We start from the raw sequence: 13,102 nt of genomic DNA on the forward strand, positions 1-13,102 counted from the left end.
TTCTTCATCCTTCAGCATCTGTAAATCCGCAACGAAGAGCGAGGCCCGCTTGCTGCAGAGCTGAGGGAGCCACCCCCCTCAAGCCCCCGGCCCTGTGCAGCAGCCCCCGCTCTATTGTCTGCTTGCGGCTCGCTGGTGGCTGCGGCCGGACGGGGCACAGCGCGGAGCAGGGCGCTTGTCTGGAGAGCGGCTCCTGGCTCAGCTTCGGACCAAATCCGACCTTTTTAGGCATAGAAAGAGAAGCCGAGCTGGGCACCGAGGCGAGGCAGGCGGGGACCGCTCGAGGGCAGGCAGGGTTGGCGAACAGGATCACCGCACAGCCCGTGCTGGAGGGAAGCCCACCCGCGTCGTGCCGAGGGTGGATAAACCGGGTCAGGGCGCGGGGCTCCTGACCGCAGGTGCGGGCTTGTGCAGGCACACGGGGGGCAACCACGGGCGCCTGGCGATGCCGCCGGGTGCACGGTGCCTCCACGGGGGAGGGAGTCTCCCGCCGGCACCGTGTGAACGGAGACACCGGCGGGGGGGCGGGGGCAGCCGCGGGGTTCCCCCTCCCACCCCCCCGACGGCAACGCCCGCTGCTGCGGCAAGGAAGGTTGCGCTTCACGGGAAACAAAAGGCTGCGGCGGCAGCGGCCGCGGGAGGGCGAAGGGTGGGACGGCGGCCGCAGGGAGGTTCCGCAGTTCAAACGTGGGCGGCCCGGCCCGGCCCGGCTCGGCCGCCCCGTCGCGGCGCTCGGCGCCTTTGTCCCCGCTGTCAGCGCCGAGCCGGGGCGGCGGCGGCGCGCCCCGACCGCTCCCGCCGGCCACGCCCCGGCCACGCCCTCCGCGCCCGGCCACGCCCCCCGCGGGGGACACAATGCCCGGGGCCGCGCCACCCCCTCGCGCTCACTGGCCGCGCGCCGTTCCCGCATGATGTCACCGGCGGGGCGGGGCGCGGCGCCCGATTTAAGGGGTGGCGAGGGGCGCGGCCGCCGCAGCGGCGAGTGCGGGAGCGGGCGGAGCAGGCGGTGAAGGCGGCAGGAGTAGCGGGGTGACGCCTTAAGAGACCGGCACCATGCGTGAGATCGTGCACATCCAAGCCGGGCAGTGCGGCAACCAGATTGGCGCCAAGGTACGGACCGGCAACCCGCTCGTCCGCCGGGGATTCCGCGCGTGGGGCGGTGCCCGCTCAGCCGGGCTCCGCGTGTCGCGGCGAGAGCGCTGCCGGGAGGGAGAGACCGCGGCTTCCCGCTACGGGGCACCATCGGGCTCGCTCGTCCCTGGGAGGGTTCGCGCGGGACGGTTACCGGGTGTTCCACCTTAGAGGGAAGCGCGGTAAGGCTTCCGCGCCGTGGGCGCGGCACGCCTTGGGGAAGAAGAGCAGGGAGGGGGCATCAGCTGCCGTCCGTCAGCCCCTCGCGGGCTGCAGGGGTCCCGGGCGGGCGGGGGAAGGGGCGCCGAGGCGGTGCCACACCCCTCCCGTCGGTGGGGGGGTGTGCAGGGCGCGGTAGCGGCTCGGTCTGGCCGGGGGGCCGCACCCACGCGCGGCGAATCCCCGCGCGCCACGTGGCGGGGATTTGGCCGGGGGGCGAGAAAGGGGCGTGGCGGCACTGACCACCCGTCTGTCCCCGCAGTTCTGGGAGGTCATCAGTGACGAGCACGGCATCGACCCCACGGGCAGCTACCACGGGGACAGCGACCTGCAGCTGGAGAGGATCAACGTCTACTACAATGAAGCCACCGGTAATGCTCCTCTGTAATGAGCTCCCCCGGGGGAGGGGGCACAGGGTGTGCAGGCAGGGGTGCCCCAGCCCTCCCCGCAGTGGGTGACGCCCCAGCACGGCTTAATTGGCTGCTTTGTTTTCCCATCCCAAGATCTTTCCAAATTCCCACACCCACCATAACCCCAGCAGCAACTCATGGGGAAGCGGAAGGGAGCACAGCAGGGCTCCCGTGACACTGGCTGCCTGCTGCAGGGCTGTAATGCTGCTGCTGGTTCCCCCCACAGGTAACAAGTATGTCCCCCGTGCCATCCTCGTGGACCTGGAACCCGGCACCATGGACTCCGTGCGCTCCGGCCCCTTTGGACAGATCTTCCGTCCTGACAACTTTGTCTTTGGTGAGTGCCTGTGGCATGGAGGAGTTCCCAGAGCTCCATGCACAGAAAAGACTTGGGGCGAGGATGCAAGCGACCCTGGGGAGCCTGAATCCCCATAGCAGAGCAGGGATGGAAGAGAGGGGAGGGGCCCATAGGGAAGGTGCGGTGGCATCACCTGTGTTTGCCCCCGGGGCGCTAATGTGGCGCCTGGCTTGTGGTCTGCCCTGCAGGTCAGAGCGGGGCTGGCAACAACTGGGCCAAGGGGCACTACACGGAAGGCGCCGAGCTGGTGGACTCTGTGCTGGACGTGGTGAGGAAGGAGTCGGAGAGCTGTGACTGCCTCCAGGGCTTCCAGCTGACCCACTCTCTGGGCGGAGGCACGGGCTCTGGCATGGGCACCCTGCTGATCAGCAAGATCCGTGAGGAGTACCCAGACCGCATCATGAACACCTTCAGCGTGATGCCGTCGCCCAAGGTGTCGGACACGGTGGTGGAGCCCTACAACGCCACCCTCTCCGTGCACCAGCTGGTGGAGAACACGGACGAGACCTACTGCATCGACAACGAGGCCCTGTACGACATTTGCTTCCGCACCCTGAAGCTGACCACTCCCACCTACGGGGACCTCAACCACCTGGTGTCGGCCACCATGAGCGGCGTGACCACCTGCCTTCGCTTCCCCGGCCAGCTGAACGCCGACCTGCGCAAGCTGGCGGTCAACATGGTGCCTTTCCCGCGGCTGCACTTCTTCATGCCGGGCTTCGCCCCGCTGACCAGCCGCGGCAGCCAGCAGTACCGCGCCCTGACGGTGCCCGAGCTGACGCAGCAGATGTTCGACTCCAAGAACATGATGGCCGCCTGCGACCCCCGCCACGGCCGCTACCTGACGGTGGCCGCCATCTTCCGGGGCCGCATGTCCATGAAGGAGGTGGACGAGCAGATGCTCAACGTGCAGAACAAGAACAGCAGCTACTTTGTAGAGTGGATCCCCAACAACGTCAAGACGGCCGTCTGCGACATCCCCCCGCGCGGCCTCAAGATGTCGGCCACCTTCATTGGCAACAGCACGGCCATCCAGGAGCTCTTCAAGAGGATCTCGGAGCAGTTCACGGCCATGTTCCGCCGCAAGGCCTTCTTGCACTGGTACACCGGCGAGGGCATGGATGAAATGGAGTTCACGGAGGCCGAGAGCAACATGAACGACCTGGTCTCCGAATACCAGCAATACCAGGATGCCACTGCTGATGAGCAGGGCGAGTTTGAAGAGGAAGGAGAGGAGGATGAGGCATAAAGTTGAGATGGGTAGGAGTTAAGTATAGTCTGAGCAGGCAAGTATTCATTGAGAGAAGGAATCTGTGCAGTTGTGCTGAAGCATGCATTTTTTAATTTGGTGCTCTCCACTGTTGCTTCTGTCAGCAGTTTTGTATCCTTGACTGTCCAATGTAACAGTAGTTGCAAAATACTTCAGAGTCTTCTGTTGAAATGGTTAACTTCTCAAACATAAAGGCTTTTTGTGTCCTAAACTGTCTCCTCTACTTTATTTCTCTCTAGATTAAGCAAGTACCTCTTGTGTAGTTTTCTGTAGCTTCGCTTCTCAGTTTATTTCTGAACCTCAGTGAGAGGTTAAGCTCAATGAAACAAGAATTCTCAGGCTGTGAATTTAGCAGCACATAGAAACTGTAGTAGCTCAGCTCAAGATGCCTGGTAATTTATAGAAACTCCTGTGTTTAACAACTTAGCTAATTGTCGAGGCAAAAGATGCTTTATCTGTTAAGAATAAGTCGCTGCACTTGAATCGGGCATTTCCTCTTTATGGACATACATGGTAGAGAGGTCAGAGAGAAGGTATTGAGTTCCACATTACAGGCTGTCAAAACTGATTTGACAGGATAGCTGCAGGCTTCCCTACTGCCATTCAGCAGCCTATTTAACTTGTTCCAGGGACTATAGTACAGGCCTATGGGTGGCTGACTGGGATTTGACCTGATGCTGAGCTCGCTTATCTTCCCCCCAACTCTCTAAATACAAAAATTCTATGCAGAGAAGCATAGGTTTGTACTAGTAGGCAACTTGAGAGCTCAAGTAAAACCCAGGCTTTTTCTCTTCAAGAATAAAATTTGTGTTTCCCAAAAATAGCCACTAACCTGCCCTTAACTGTAAAGAGATTGATTCTACAGGGCAATCAGTTCCCTTTAGGAAATAGGAGGTGATGGGCAGATTTCTAGGCTCAAAGGTACCATATGGTACCAGAGCATACCATGCAATCTTAGTCACCTGTAGATCCCCTGACAACAGCTGTCTCCAAGTTACATGTTTACAGGGCAATTGTTTGCTCCTGGTCCCTGCAGCAGGAGATGAACCTCTATCCAGGCAGGGCAGAGCAGTGCACCTGCACCCTGCAGTGCGTCTTTGCAAAGGTAAGTGTTGGTTCTTTACAGTGAGGGAGGGGGGATTAATGTTCCTATGTTCTTATAGGATGCAAGAACCCTGAATTAATCTACAATGTTGATAACAGCAGTTAGCAAAGTTTCATAGACCCTAATCCTCCCACAGAACAAGAGTGAAATCCCTTGTGGAGTTTAGCAGTTGCCCAATATGTAAGTCCTACTTAGTCCTTAGTTCATGCAAACACCACTTAGAGGAGTGGTCCTGCACTAAAAAAAAATGTGTTGCTAAGAGAACTGCTACCAATGCTACAATTACTGCAGTCCTTCCTGCTCTGAAAGAGCTGGTATTCACATGTGTGCAGCCTCTATTGTGGTCCTTTGCTGAAATGCTTGCAAGGCATTACTGGAATAAAGAATTAAAAGGGAGCTGCTGTGCATAACTAATATCTTGCCTGTTTTGAGTCCTCTGCCTGTGGACTCTGCTCTGAATGTACGCTGTTCTTTGCTGATGGGCCTGGCTACGCTGGTGTGTGCAGGACAACAGGCACTTGCTAAAGCTTTTCTCTCATCTGTAGGTTTGGTTTCTGGTGTACAGAGGAGTGAGAAGCTCTTAAATTGCCTGGTCTGTCAGTAAACAAATACAGCCATGTACACCTACAACAGTACTTGTATTTCTTACCACTTGAGCTGTTCTAGGATTAAACATTAGACAAATTGAGGTTGTTTTAGTAACTGAGTTAATACATGCTGCCTCAGGCCCTTTGGGGAAATAACATGGTATCTGGTTGCTACAGTAACCTTGCCTTGAAATTACCTAGCTGGGTTGCACTTGAAATTGTTGATCATATAGCTTTGAGTCAGCAAACGAATCCAAACAGTTTCACTAAATGAGAAGACTTTGGTCTTTGATAGTAAAGATCTTCCTTTCAGCTGTGACACTGTAGCAGTTTTCACTAGTATTCAACATGTCTAGCATCTAATTCTTAGTGTAATTACACTCTGTCTCTAGCTAATCCTTAAATATAGCTACCCAAGTGACACATTTCACTACAGCTCCCTTACTAGAAAGTAGGACACCATCCTACATGGCTCGCTGTTGTTTGTAGTCTGGCTTTTTTTTTTTTTTTTTTTTTTTCCCTAGCAGACGAAAGCCCAGAAATAGAAATACTCTATAAAGCAACATGTCCTTTCATAAATTCTACATGTCTTATCTACCAATCATAAGCATTAAAAATTAAAAATAAAGGCATAATTTCAGTAGGAGTTGAGAAATATAGAAAAAGGGGATAGTGAAAAATTTGAAGGGAAGGTTCAAAGCTTGGTAGGAACAGTAAGTCAAATATAAGGGAGGTTGAGTCTCATAGTCTCATTCTGGATCTGGGACCGCAGTACCTATTTTTGTCTATCTTTGATCTTTAGCTGTATTTATTGCCCAGCAGACCTTTCATTATAAAAACTGGAGCTGACTGCTATATGCCAAACAACAAAGAGGTGTCTTTGTGGTTGCAATATTTCTGTTTCACAAAAAATGCAAAACCACTGGAAGGATTTCAGGTGAGGTTATCTGACTGCCTTAACCTCTCCTGGATGAAAATTTGTATTTGTCCATGTTATGAACAATACATTTAGGGCTAAAGGTCTTGCATGAGGCATCCTGTTTGGAAGAAATGGGGATAGATAATACAAATCTAGTGGTCTGCAGATTAAGCCACTTATAATGACTGATTTGTGTTGAGATACAAGTTAATAGTATAAAGCAATTTATTCTCATTTCAATAGATCAGTTGTGGCCTGAAGGGAAGTATTCTCCTCTGTTGACAATTAGAGCTGATGGTGTTGTGGATGGGAACAATCTCTTTATTTTTTTTTTTTTAATTCCCTCTGTTAAATGTGTAGAATTTTTAAGCATGTTAGTAGAGTGTCTTGACCAAGGCAAACTATCAGTGCTTGGCTGTTAAGTGCAAGAGGGTAAAGATAAATAACGTTGTAAAAACAACGAGGCAGCATGCAGGTTTAATTGGAATAGAAATGTCAGGAGTCATGGTAGTACTGGAATGCCCTCTCTCCTAATTTCCCTTCCCTGGTTACTTCTTGAACCTCAGTCTAAACCATTGTAGCAACAGTGTTGTGGAAATATAATCCAGTATGTTGTCTGATATTTCAAAACTTGTAATGGGATTGTAAGCTTACATCTGTTTTCCAACAGATGTTTTCCAGTCTTTCAAGTGGGAGCAATAATGACTCTCCTTTTCCCAAGAGGCACATGAAGTGCCTATATAAATCAAAAATTGGGTTGCATTAAGTATAAAATGGCATGACAAGATTGACTAAGAATCAAACCAGAGGCCCATTCTATTGACAGGTGTATCCTTCCAGAAGGTATGAGGTGATGAACAGAATAAACCAAAGTAGCAATAGGATTTAAAGCCTGAAGAAATAAGATAATCCAGATGCTTGGGTTTTCTTTCCAGTGAATACCCCGCAAAAACAGGGCAAACCTCTAATCTGTGCAGGAAAATCCGCTCATGGATGATGATATCATGTGCTACTTAGCTTAAAAGTGTGTGGTGCTAGTAGGTTTTTCTATATATGCAAGTTCTATGGGCTTAAAGAAATCATGATTGACTGACAGAGTCCTTATGGGATGGTGGTGCCATGCACTACTGCAAAGCACAGCTCTGGTGCCTGGAGCAACTCTGGCAAAGTGGTGCAAGAGGGACAAGTTTTCTTGCCTCGCTTGAAAAAGCTGGGGCCTCTAACAATACTCCCTGCATTAGAAAGAGTTCTCTTTTTGTTTCCTTTATCCTTTGCCCTCCCTGGAATCCCCATAGCCAAGTTATGTGTAAGATCAGGCTGAAATCCAGTAATGGCTTTCAGCAGGGCAAGTTACATGGTTGTTCCACTGAAATCACTTTCCGAATACCTCCCTCTTTCCAACCCAAAGAACCCAAACCCAGGCCCTCACATCTCATTGTTTTATTACTATTTTGTTTTTAAAGAAGGGCTGTTAATCTATATTAGATTCTGCCTCACAGTGGGAGGTGCTTTAACTACTGCTTTCTGTTTAATGAAGCCTAATATTTTTCTTTGCTGTAGTAGCTATGAGGAGGTAAAATTTTCTCTGGAGAAATCATGTGACTATCCCCTATTATTTGATACACAACTTTTCTCCCCAAGGATGTTATTCTGCTTTTCCTCTCCACATCAAAGCATCATGAACAAATATGTTTCAGAAATGGTAGCCTGCACAGGAGTCATAGGTAACATTATTCCTTCAAGCCTGTTCATTGTAGGGAAGGCACTGTCTTTCGCTTACAAATAATCCCCTTCTCAATCTTCCCATTTGTTTTTTCAGCTGCTTCTACATTTCCACAGAACAAAGCTTGTGACACTTTTGATGCTTTATATGTGCCTGGGGTAATCTGAGTAAAGATTATTTTTCTCCCCCTTTCTTCAGCTAAAAATAAACCTCTACAGAGAAGGAGCATAAAAAGGAAAAAAAATTAATAATTTTTCACCTTCCAATCCAAAATCCATTCACACTAAGCACCTGCCTTTTGATACTTTAGCAATCAACCGTCCTGGTCTGTTTGTTATTTATTAAAATGGGAAAGAGCAGACAATTTGTTCTCAGATATTCCCCTTTAAATGGGTCTTATCTTTAGCTTGCCTACAAGAAAATTCAAAATCCAAGCATTTGGTCACAGGAAAGTGCCTCAGGAACATGATGCATTTTGGAAAAAGACATTTCTTGGCCCTGAATCTTCTGGACAGTTGTCCAGCTGGAGCCCTCTGAGCAATGGAAACTGAGGCAGAGGGAGGGCGTGGGGTTCTCTGTGAGAGCCTGCCTATCCCCAGACATTCTGCCAGCAAAGGACACAGTGCAGGTGACAACTCCTCTCCCTGGGAAGTTTAACAAGAAATTAACTGTTTTCCTGCTCCTAGCTTCACTCCTATTTTCAATATTTTATTTGTGAATCCGCCAGAAAGAAAAATTGTGTCTCTTTGAAATGTGTACATAAGAAGGCTATCTGTTTACAGTATCTAGGTAAAAAAGGAAATAATTTAAGAGTAGGTCATTCCCTCCTTCCCACTCAAAGTCATTTTTCCCTTACGGGCAGAATTCCATTTGTAAGGGAAGAAGTCAAGTTAACTCTGTTAAATTCTTGTTTATTAACATTTGATTCTTCTAGTGTAGAGATTTTCCAACTGGTCTCAATTTATCCACATGTCATCATGTCATCCTTTATAATCAGGTTATTTTTCTCACTAGGCCTCCTTGGAAAGCTTAAGGCATAGTTTTTTGGGGTTTTTTTTGTTGTTGTTTTTGGGTTTTTTCTTGTTTGTTTGTTTCTGGCAAGAATGCCTCTATCACTGCAAAAAAAAAAAAAAAAAAAAAAAAAAAGTTCAGTTTAAGCAGAATGTGAAAAAACCACACTTGTGCCAGAGTGGCTGAAGTGAAGTGGCTTCCCTGGCAGAAGCTGTGTAGCTTATTCAGTAAAAGGTTCTGTGTTGTTTTGCAGTGAAAAATGTTTTCACATTTTCCTTGAATGTAATAGATACTGCCTATCTCCATAGTGAATAATTAAACAGGAGTTTCAAGCAAAATTCAAATGGTCTCATGACAAGGTTTACACACACTTAATGAAATTCAAGCACTGACTTCTTACAGCAGCTTCTCTGCATCCAGCCTAATGCTGGTCTTATAATTAATAAATTATTTTTGTGGCTGTTTTTTTTTTGAAATTTCAGCCAAGAATTTTCCAGCTCCACCCTAGCAGGCAGGGATTAGAGATTTTATTGGCATTGAGAAAACTGCCACTTCCATAGGTGGGGCTGATTCAGTATCCTCCAGCTGCTAAAAAATGATGGTTCTATTCTCCTTGCCCCTCTTCAGGTGTTACCTCTGTGTCATTTCCTCTACCAGCTTCAGGACATGTCTGACCTTTTCACCAGCCTTCTCCTTTTCCTTAGCTTCACAGTTAAGGACAGAAAATTGAGGTGGTGGAAGAAGGTTTTTCTTCAGTTAGGTGGTGTGCCAGAGGGAGAACGTGTGCAAAGAAGGAGGGAAAAGTGGGCAGCTGGAAGCAGAAAAAAGCAAAACAAAGTATTTGGGTGATTCAGACACCTAGTGCAACATGACCCTGAACTCTCCTGCAGAGAACCCTGGCACTTTTAAACAATGTACATTGAATCCCACCACAAACTACTGCATCTCTTAGCAGACCTCACAAGATGTAGTTCAGAGTTTGCCCAGTGTCAAGTTTGAGTTACAAGTAACTATCACATTGCAAGACAGCAAGGAGGCTAAGGAACAAAAGAAACAGTAACTAGCAGATCAAAGTCTCTATCTGTACCTTGTTCTCGATGACGTGCAGGAAGGGAACTGCCCTGGAAAACATGCTATCAGCATTTCATTTATATTGGTGCTGGAATCTTAGTCATCTTTTCACTGGAGGACCCATTTTTTAGGGATATCAGATGTGTTTCATCTACTGAGCAGTCTAAAAAAGGTAGATGTAGCCTGGATGGGGGCAGGAGCCATCTGGCTGCTACCCCATCACATCTGGTGTGCCAAGAGGAAATAATGAGAGGCTGCATTGTTTTGCTTTTCTTCTCAGTAAATCGCTGCCTGATGATGATCACCGCATTTTCCCCTTTTTGGAATTGTTTTGTGATGTGTGATCATGTTTATTATGGTAACTTCGGAAGCCAGAGAAGCAGGGTTCTGTTTGCTGTGTCCTGTATGAGCACATGCACAGAAATGCCTGACTCTCAGAGGTTATAATCTAAATTCACAAGAGGAACCATATGGTGGGAAGAAATATTAGATTCACTGAGAAGCTGTTCTCCCCTCTAAAGGTGCATGGGTTGTTTCAGAATTGACTGTGTCCTAAATTGCTCAGTAATGTGATTTTCTCTCACACTCTTATCCTCTCTCCTCTTTTATTCTTGGCCAAACACACAGACCCTGAGGTATAATAAACACAAGTTCAGAGGGCTCTACAATGAAACTGCTTTTGCTCATTCATAAAATTACATTCAGCGTTGTTGTATTTAATAGCTTCTAATGCCTGCAGTGAGTTGTAATATTGAAATAAAAATAGATTTCCCTTTTAGGTATTTTATTATTAGCATTAAAATCACTTTCACAATCATTCCATCCTCTTGTTGGCAGAATATTCTTCTATCTTAATGCATATTGCAAATGATTAAGCATCATGTTCCAAAGGTGGCCTCATACAGTTCTGATCAGCTGGGAATGTCATAGTTACCCAGTAGAAGGCAAACAGTAAGGTAACAAACAGAGCCTGCTCATTTGAGTACCAACAGACAGACTCAAAAAGCCATGTAGTCTCTGATATGCATATCTGAGCAACACATGAGATCACCCATCACAAATGACTGAGAGTAAAGCCGTGGGCAGACATTTTGTGTGCCTGAGAAGCTTTCCTAACTGTACACTTGTGATTCTTTCTCAAACAATGGGAAATCACAGACAGACATGAAAATGTTGTGGGATCCCTGTTGCCTCCCTTGTGCATCCATCACCAGGCTCCACTGTTGCCTTGGAAACTGGATAGGCAGGGAGGAGGCTGTGGCATAGTCTCAGCTGCTGAGGGGTCCATGGGTGTTCCTGAGCACAAACCCTGCCTTTGTATGAACAGAATTTTGGCTTTCATTTGCAATTCTGACAACTTAGAATTTATAGAGCTTTATTAAAAAACACCAAAACAATAGGGAACTCCCATATCTAAGTATCCTTGATAGCTAAGATTTGTTAAAGTGTTTGCCATAAGCAAAGGCTCTGAATTGACATTCAAGTGGTTGACATTTAGTTTGGTTCGCTGTGTGTTCATGGATGCTCAGCATTGCTGAAGATGAAGGAATTTGAATGCATAAACATGCACTTCCCTTTAGGTACTCAGAATAAAACCTGGAGCTATATCCCCACCCTGAAAGAAACGGTGGGAATCTACAAAGAGACTGGTACTACAGTATCTAAGAACTAGTTTCCTAATAAAAGAATTCTTAGTGGAATAACTCTAAAGGAGGTCACTGAGTGCAAGTGGGAAGACGAAATCACAGTGAATGTCCAGGTGTCAAGAGAAGAATCATAATGCTTCAAGCCAGGACTTTGTGGATTGCCAGGAATATTCTGGCACCCAAAAAGCTCTTGAGTGTCTGTGTGGATCTCTCAGAGATGCCAGAGATGCAGTTGTGTTGCAGTCCCACTAGTAGTTAGAGGATGTAACCGCCTGCTGCTGCCCAAAAGGTGGGTTATGCCTAGAGCAAGTACAAATGTATATGCCTAAGTGGTGTGAACAATAACAAAGGCTGCCTGTGATTAAGTGTTGCTGAAATATGTCAAAGGAAAATACTGACGACAGCTGGGCTATAAAGAACACAAACTCCTAAAGAATTTGGTGAAAATATCTCAGTGCCAGCACAGTCCTGAATATTTTGTGATTGCAAAAGCCACATGGAATAACACCACACTTAATTCCCTGTGTTGCAAAGCTTAAGCCAATCCGTGCTCATGACATTTCACAGCAGCTGAGAGGTTTCTGCACTAGGGAAGAAAATGAGCTACAGTTGATAAGAAAGTCAATTCACTGGAGCAAACTGAGAGCTACTTTTGAAAATACAGCCAAAGCACTTTTTCAAGGTCACAGCAGCCAAATTCCAGGCAAAGATATAGTAGTTCTTTAGCCACTAGTATTTCCTGCTGTTAAAGAAAAAGAAAAAAAAAAGAAAAAAAAAGAGTGAAACTGGTGACATTGTGCACTGATTTGTATTGTGTTAAGCATAGCTAACCTGAGTATTATGTAAACTATTCTGATCATTCTGACTTTATTCTTGATAGTGGTAATGATTTCCCACATCAATTATTACTTGACCTTTGCAAAAATCTTCTTGTTTTGAAAGTGTTATAATTGCGATTTAATGTTATACTGTAGTGAGAAACTGAGATGACTAAACTGTCAGTTTGGTGTTGCTGATCACACACAGCCTCCCACTCCTTACTTTCCCTTTCATACAACCACACAATTGTGGAGGTTGGACAGAACCTCTGGGATCATTTAGTCTACTCCTTTATTTTGCCTGACAAGGTCAGCTAGAACAGGTTAATCAGGGTTGTTCCCACTAGCGTTCTGACTATCTCAAAGACTGGACACACCACAATCTCTCTGGGCAACCTGTACCAGAGAAAAATTATTTTGATTTTGGTTTTGTTTCTTTTTTTTTTTTTTATGTTCAGATTTCTGTATTTCAGTCTTTGTCCACTGATACCATGTGATATCATGTGTTGCTCAGACATGTCCACTGCCTCTCTTCCTGTCACTGCACACCTCTGAGAGGAGCCTGGCTCCGTCTTTTTTACTGCTTCTCATCAAGTATTTATACACACTGATAAGAATCCCCTGAGCCTCCTCTAGGAAAATTGGTCCCAGCTCTCAGTCACTGTGTGTGACCGATGCTCCACTTCCTTATCAGCCTTCATGGCCTTTCATTGGACTCACTCAAAAATGGCCATCTCTCTTATATTAGAGAGCCCAGAATTGGATGTAAAACTCTAGATGCATCTCACCACAGCTTATCCCCTTCCATGACCTGCTGGTAAGAATCCTCCTTAA

General features: G+C 47.3%; 1 protein-coding gene across 1 annotated transcript; it reads left to right on the top strand.

The window, feature by feature from the left end:
- Positions 1-952: 952 nt before the first annotated feature.
- LOC119696878 (tubulin beta-2 chain) lies at positions 953-3,599 on the top strand. Its single transcript, XM_038126767.1, has 4 exons — positions 953-1,110; positions 1,613-1,721; positions 1,987-2,097; positions 2,307-3,599. The coding sequence occupies exons 1-4, from the start codon at positions 1,054-1,056 to the stop codon at positions 3,365-3,367; spliced, it is 1,338 nt and encodes a 445-aa protein (XP_037982695.1). The 5' UTR covers positions 953-1,053; the 3' UTR covers positions 3,368-3,599.
- The last annotated feature ends 9,503 nt before the right edge of the window (positions 3,600-13,102 follow it).

Source organism: Motacilla alba, chromosome 2, assembly GCF_015832195.1.
Source record: "Motacilla alba alba isolate MOTALB_02 chromosome 2, Motacilla_alba_V1.0_pri, whole genome shotgun sequence".
In the NCBI taxonomy this organism is placed as follows: Eukaryota; Metazoa; Chordata; class Aves; order Passeriformes; family Motacillidae; genus Motacilla; species Motacilla alba.

Excerpts from the sequence above, each read along its gene's own strand:
- LOC119696878 (XM_038126767.1), top strand. The coding sequence starts at position 1,054 with ATGCGTGAGATCGTGCACATCCAAGCCGGGCAGTGCGGCAACCAGATT. Across the intron at positions 1,111-1,612 it reads GCAACCAGATTGGCGCCAAG|TTCTGGGAGGTCATCAGTGA; the intron begins GTACGGACCGGC and ends CTGTCCCCGCAG. Across the intron at positions 1,722-1,986 it reads CTACTACAATGAAGCCACCG|GTAACAAGTATGTCCCCCGT; the intron begins GTAATGCTCCTC and ends TTCCCCCCACAG.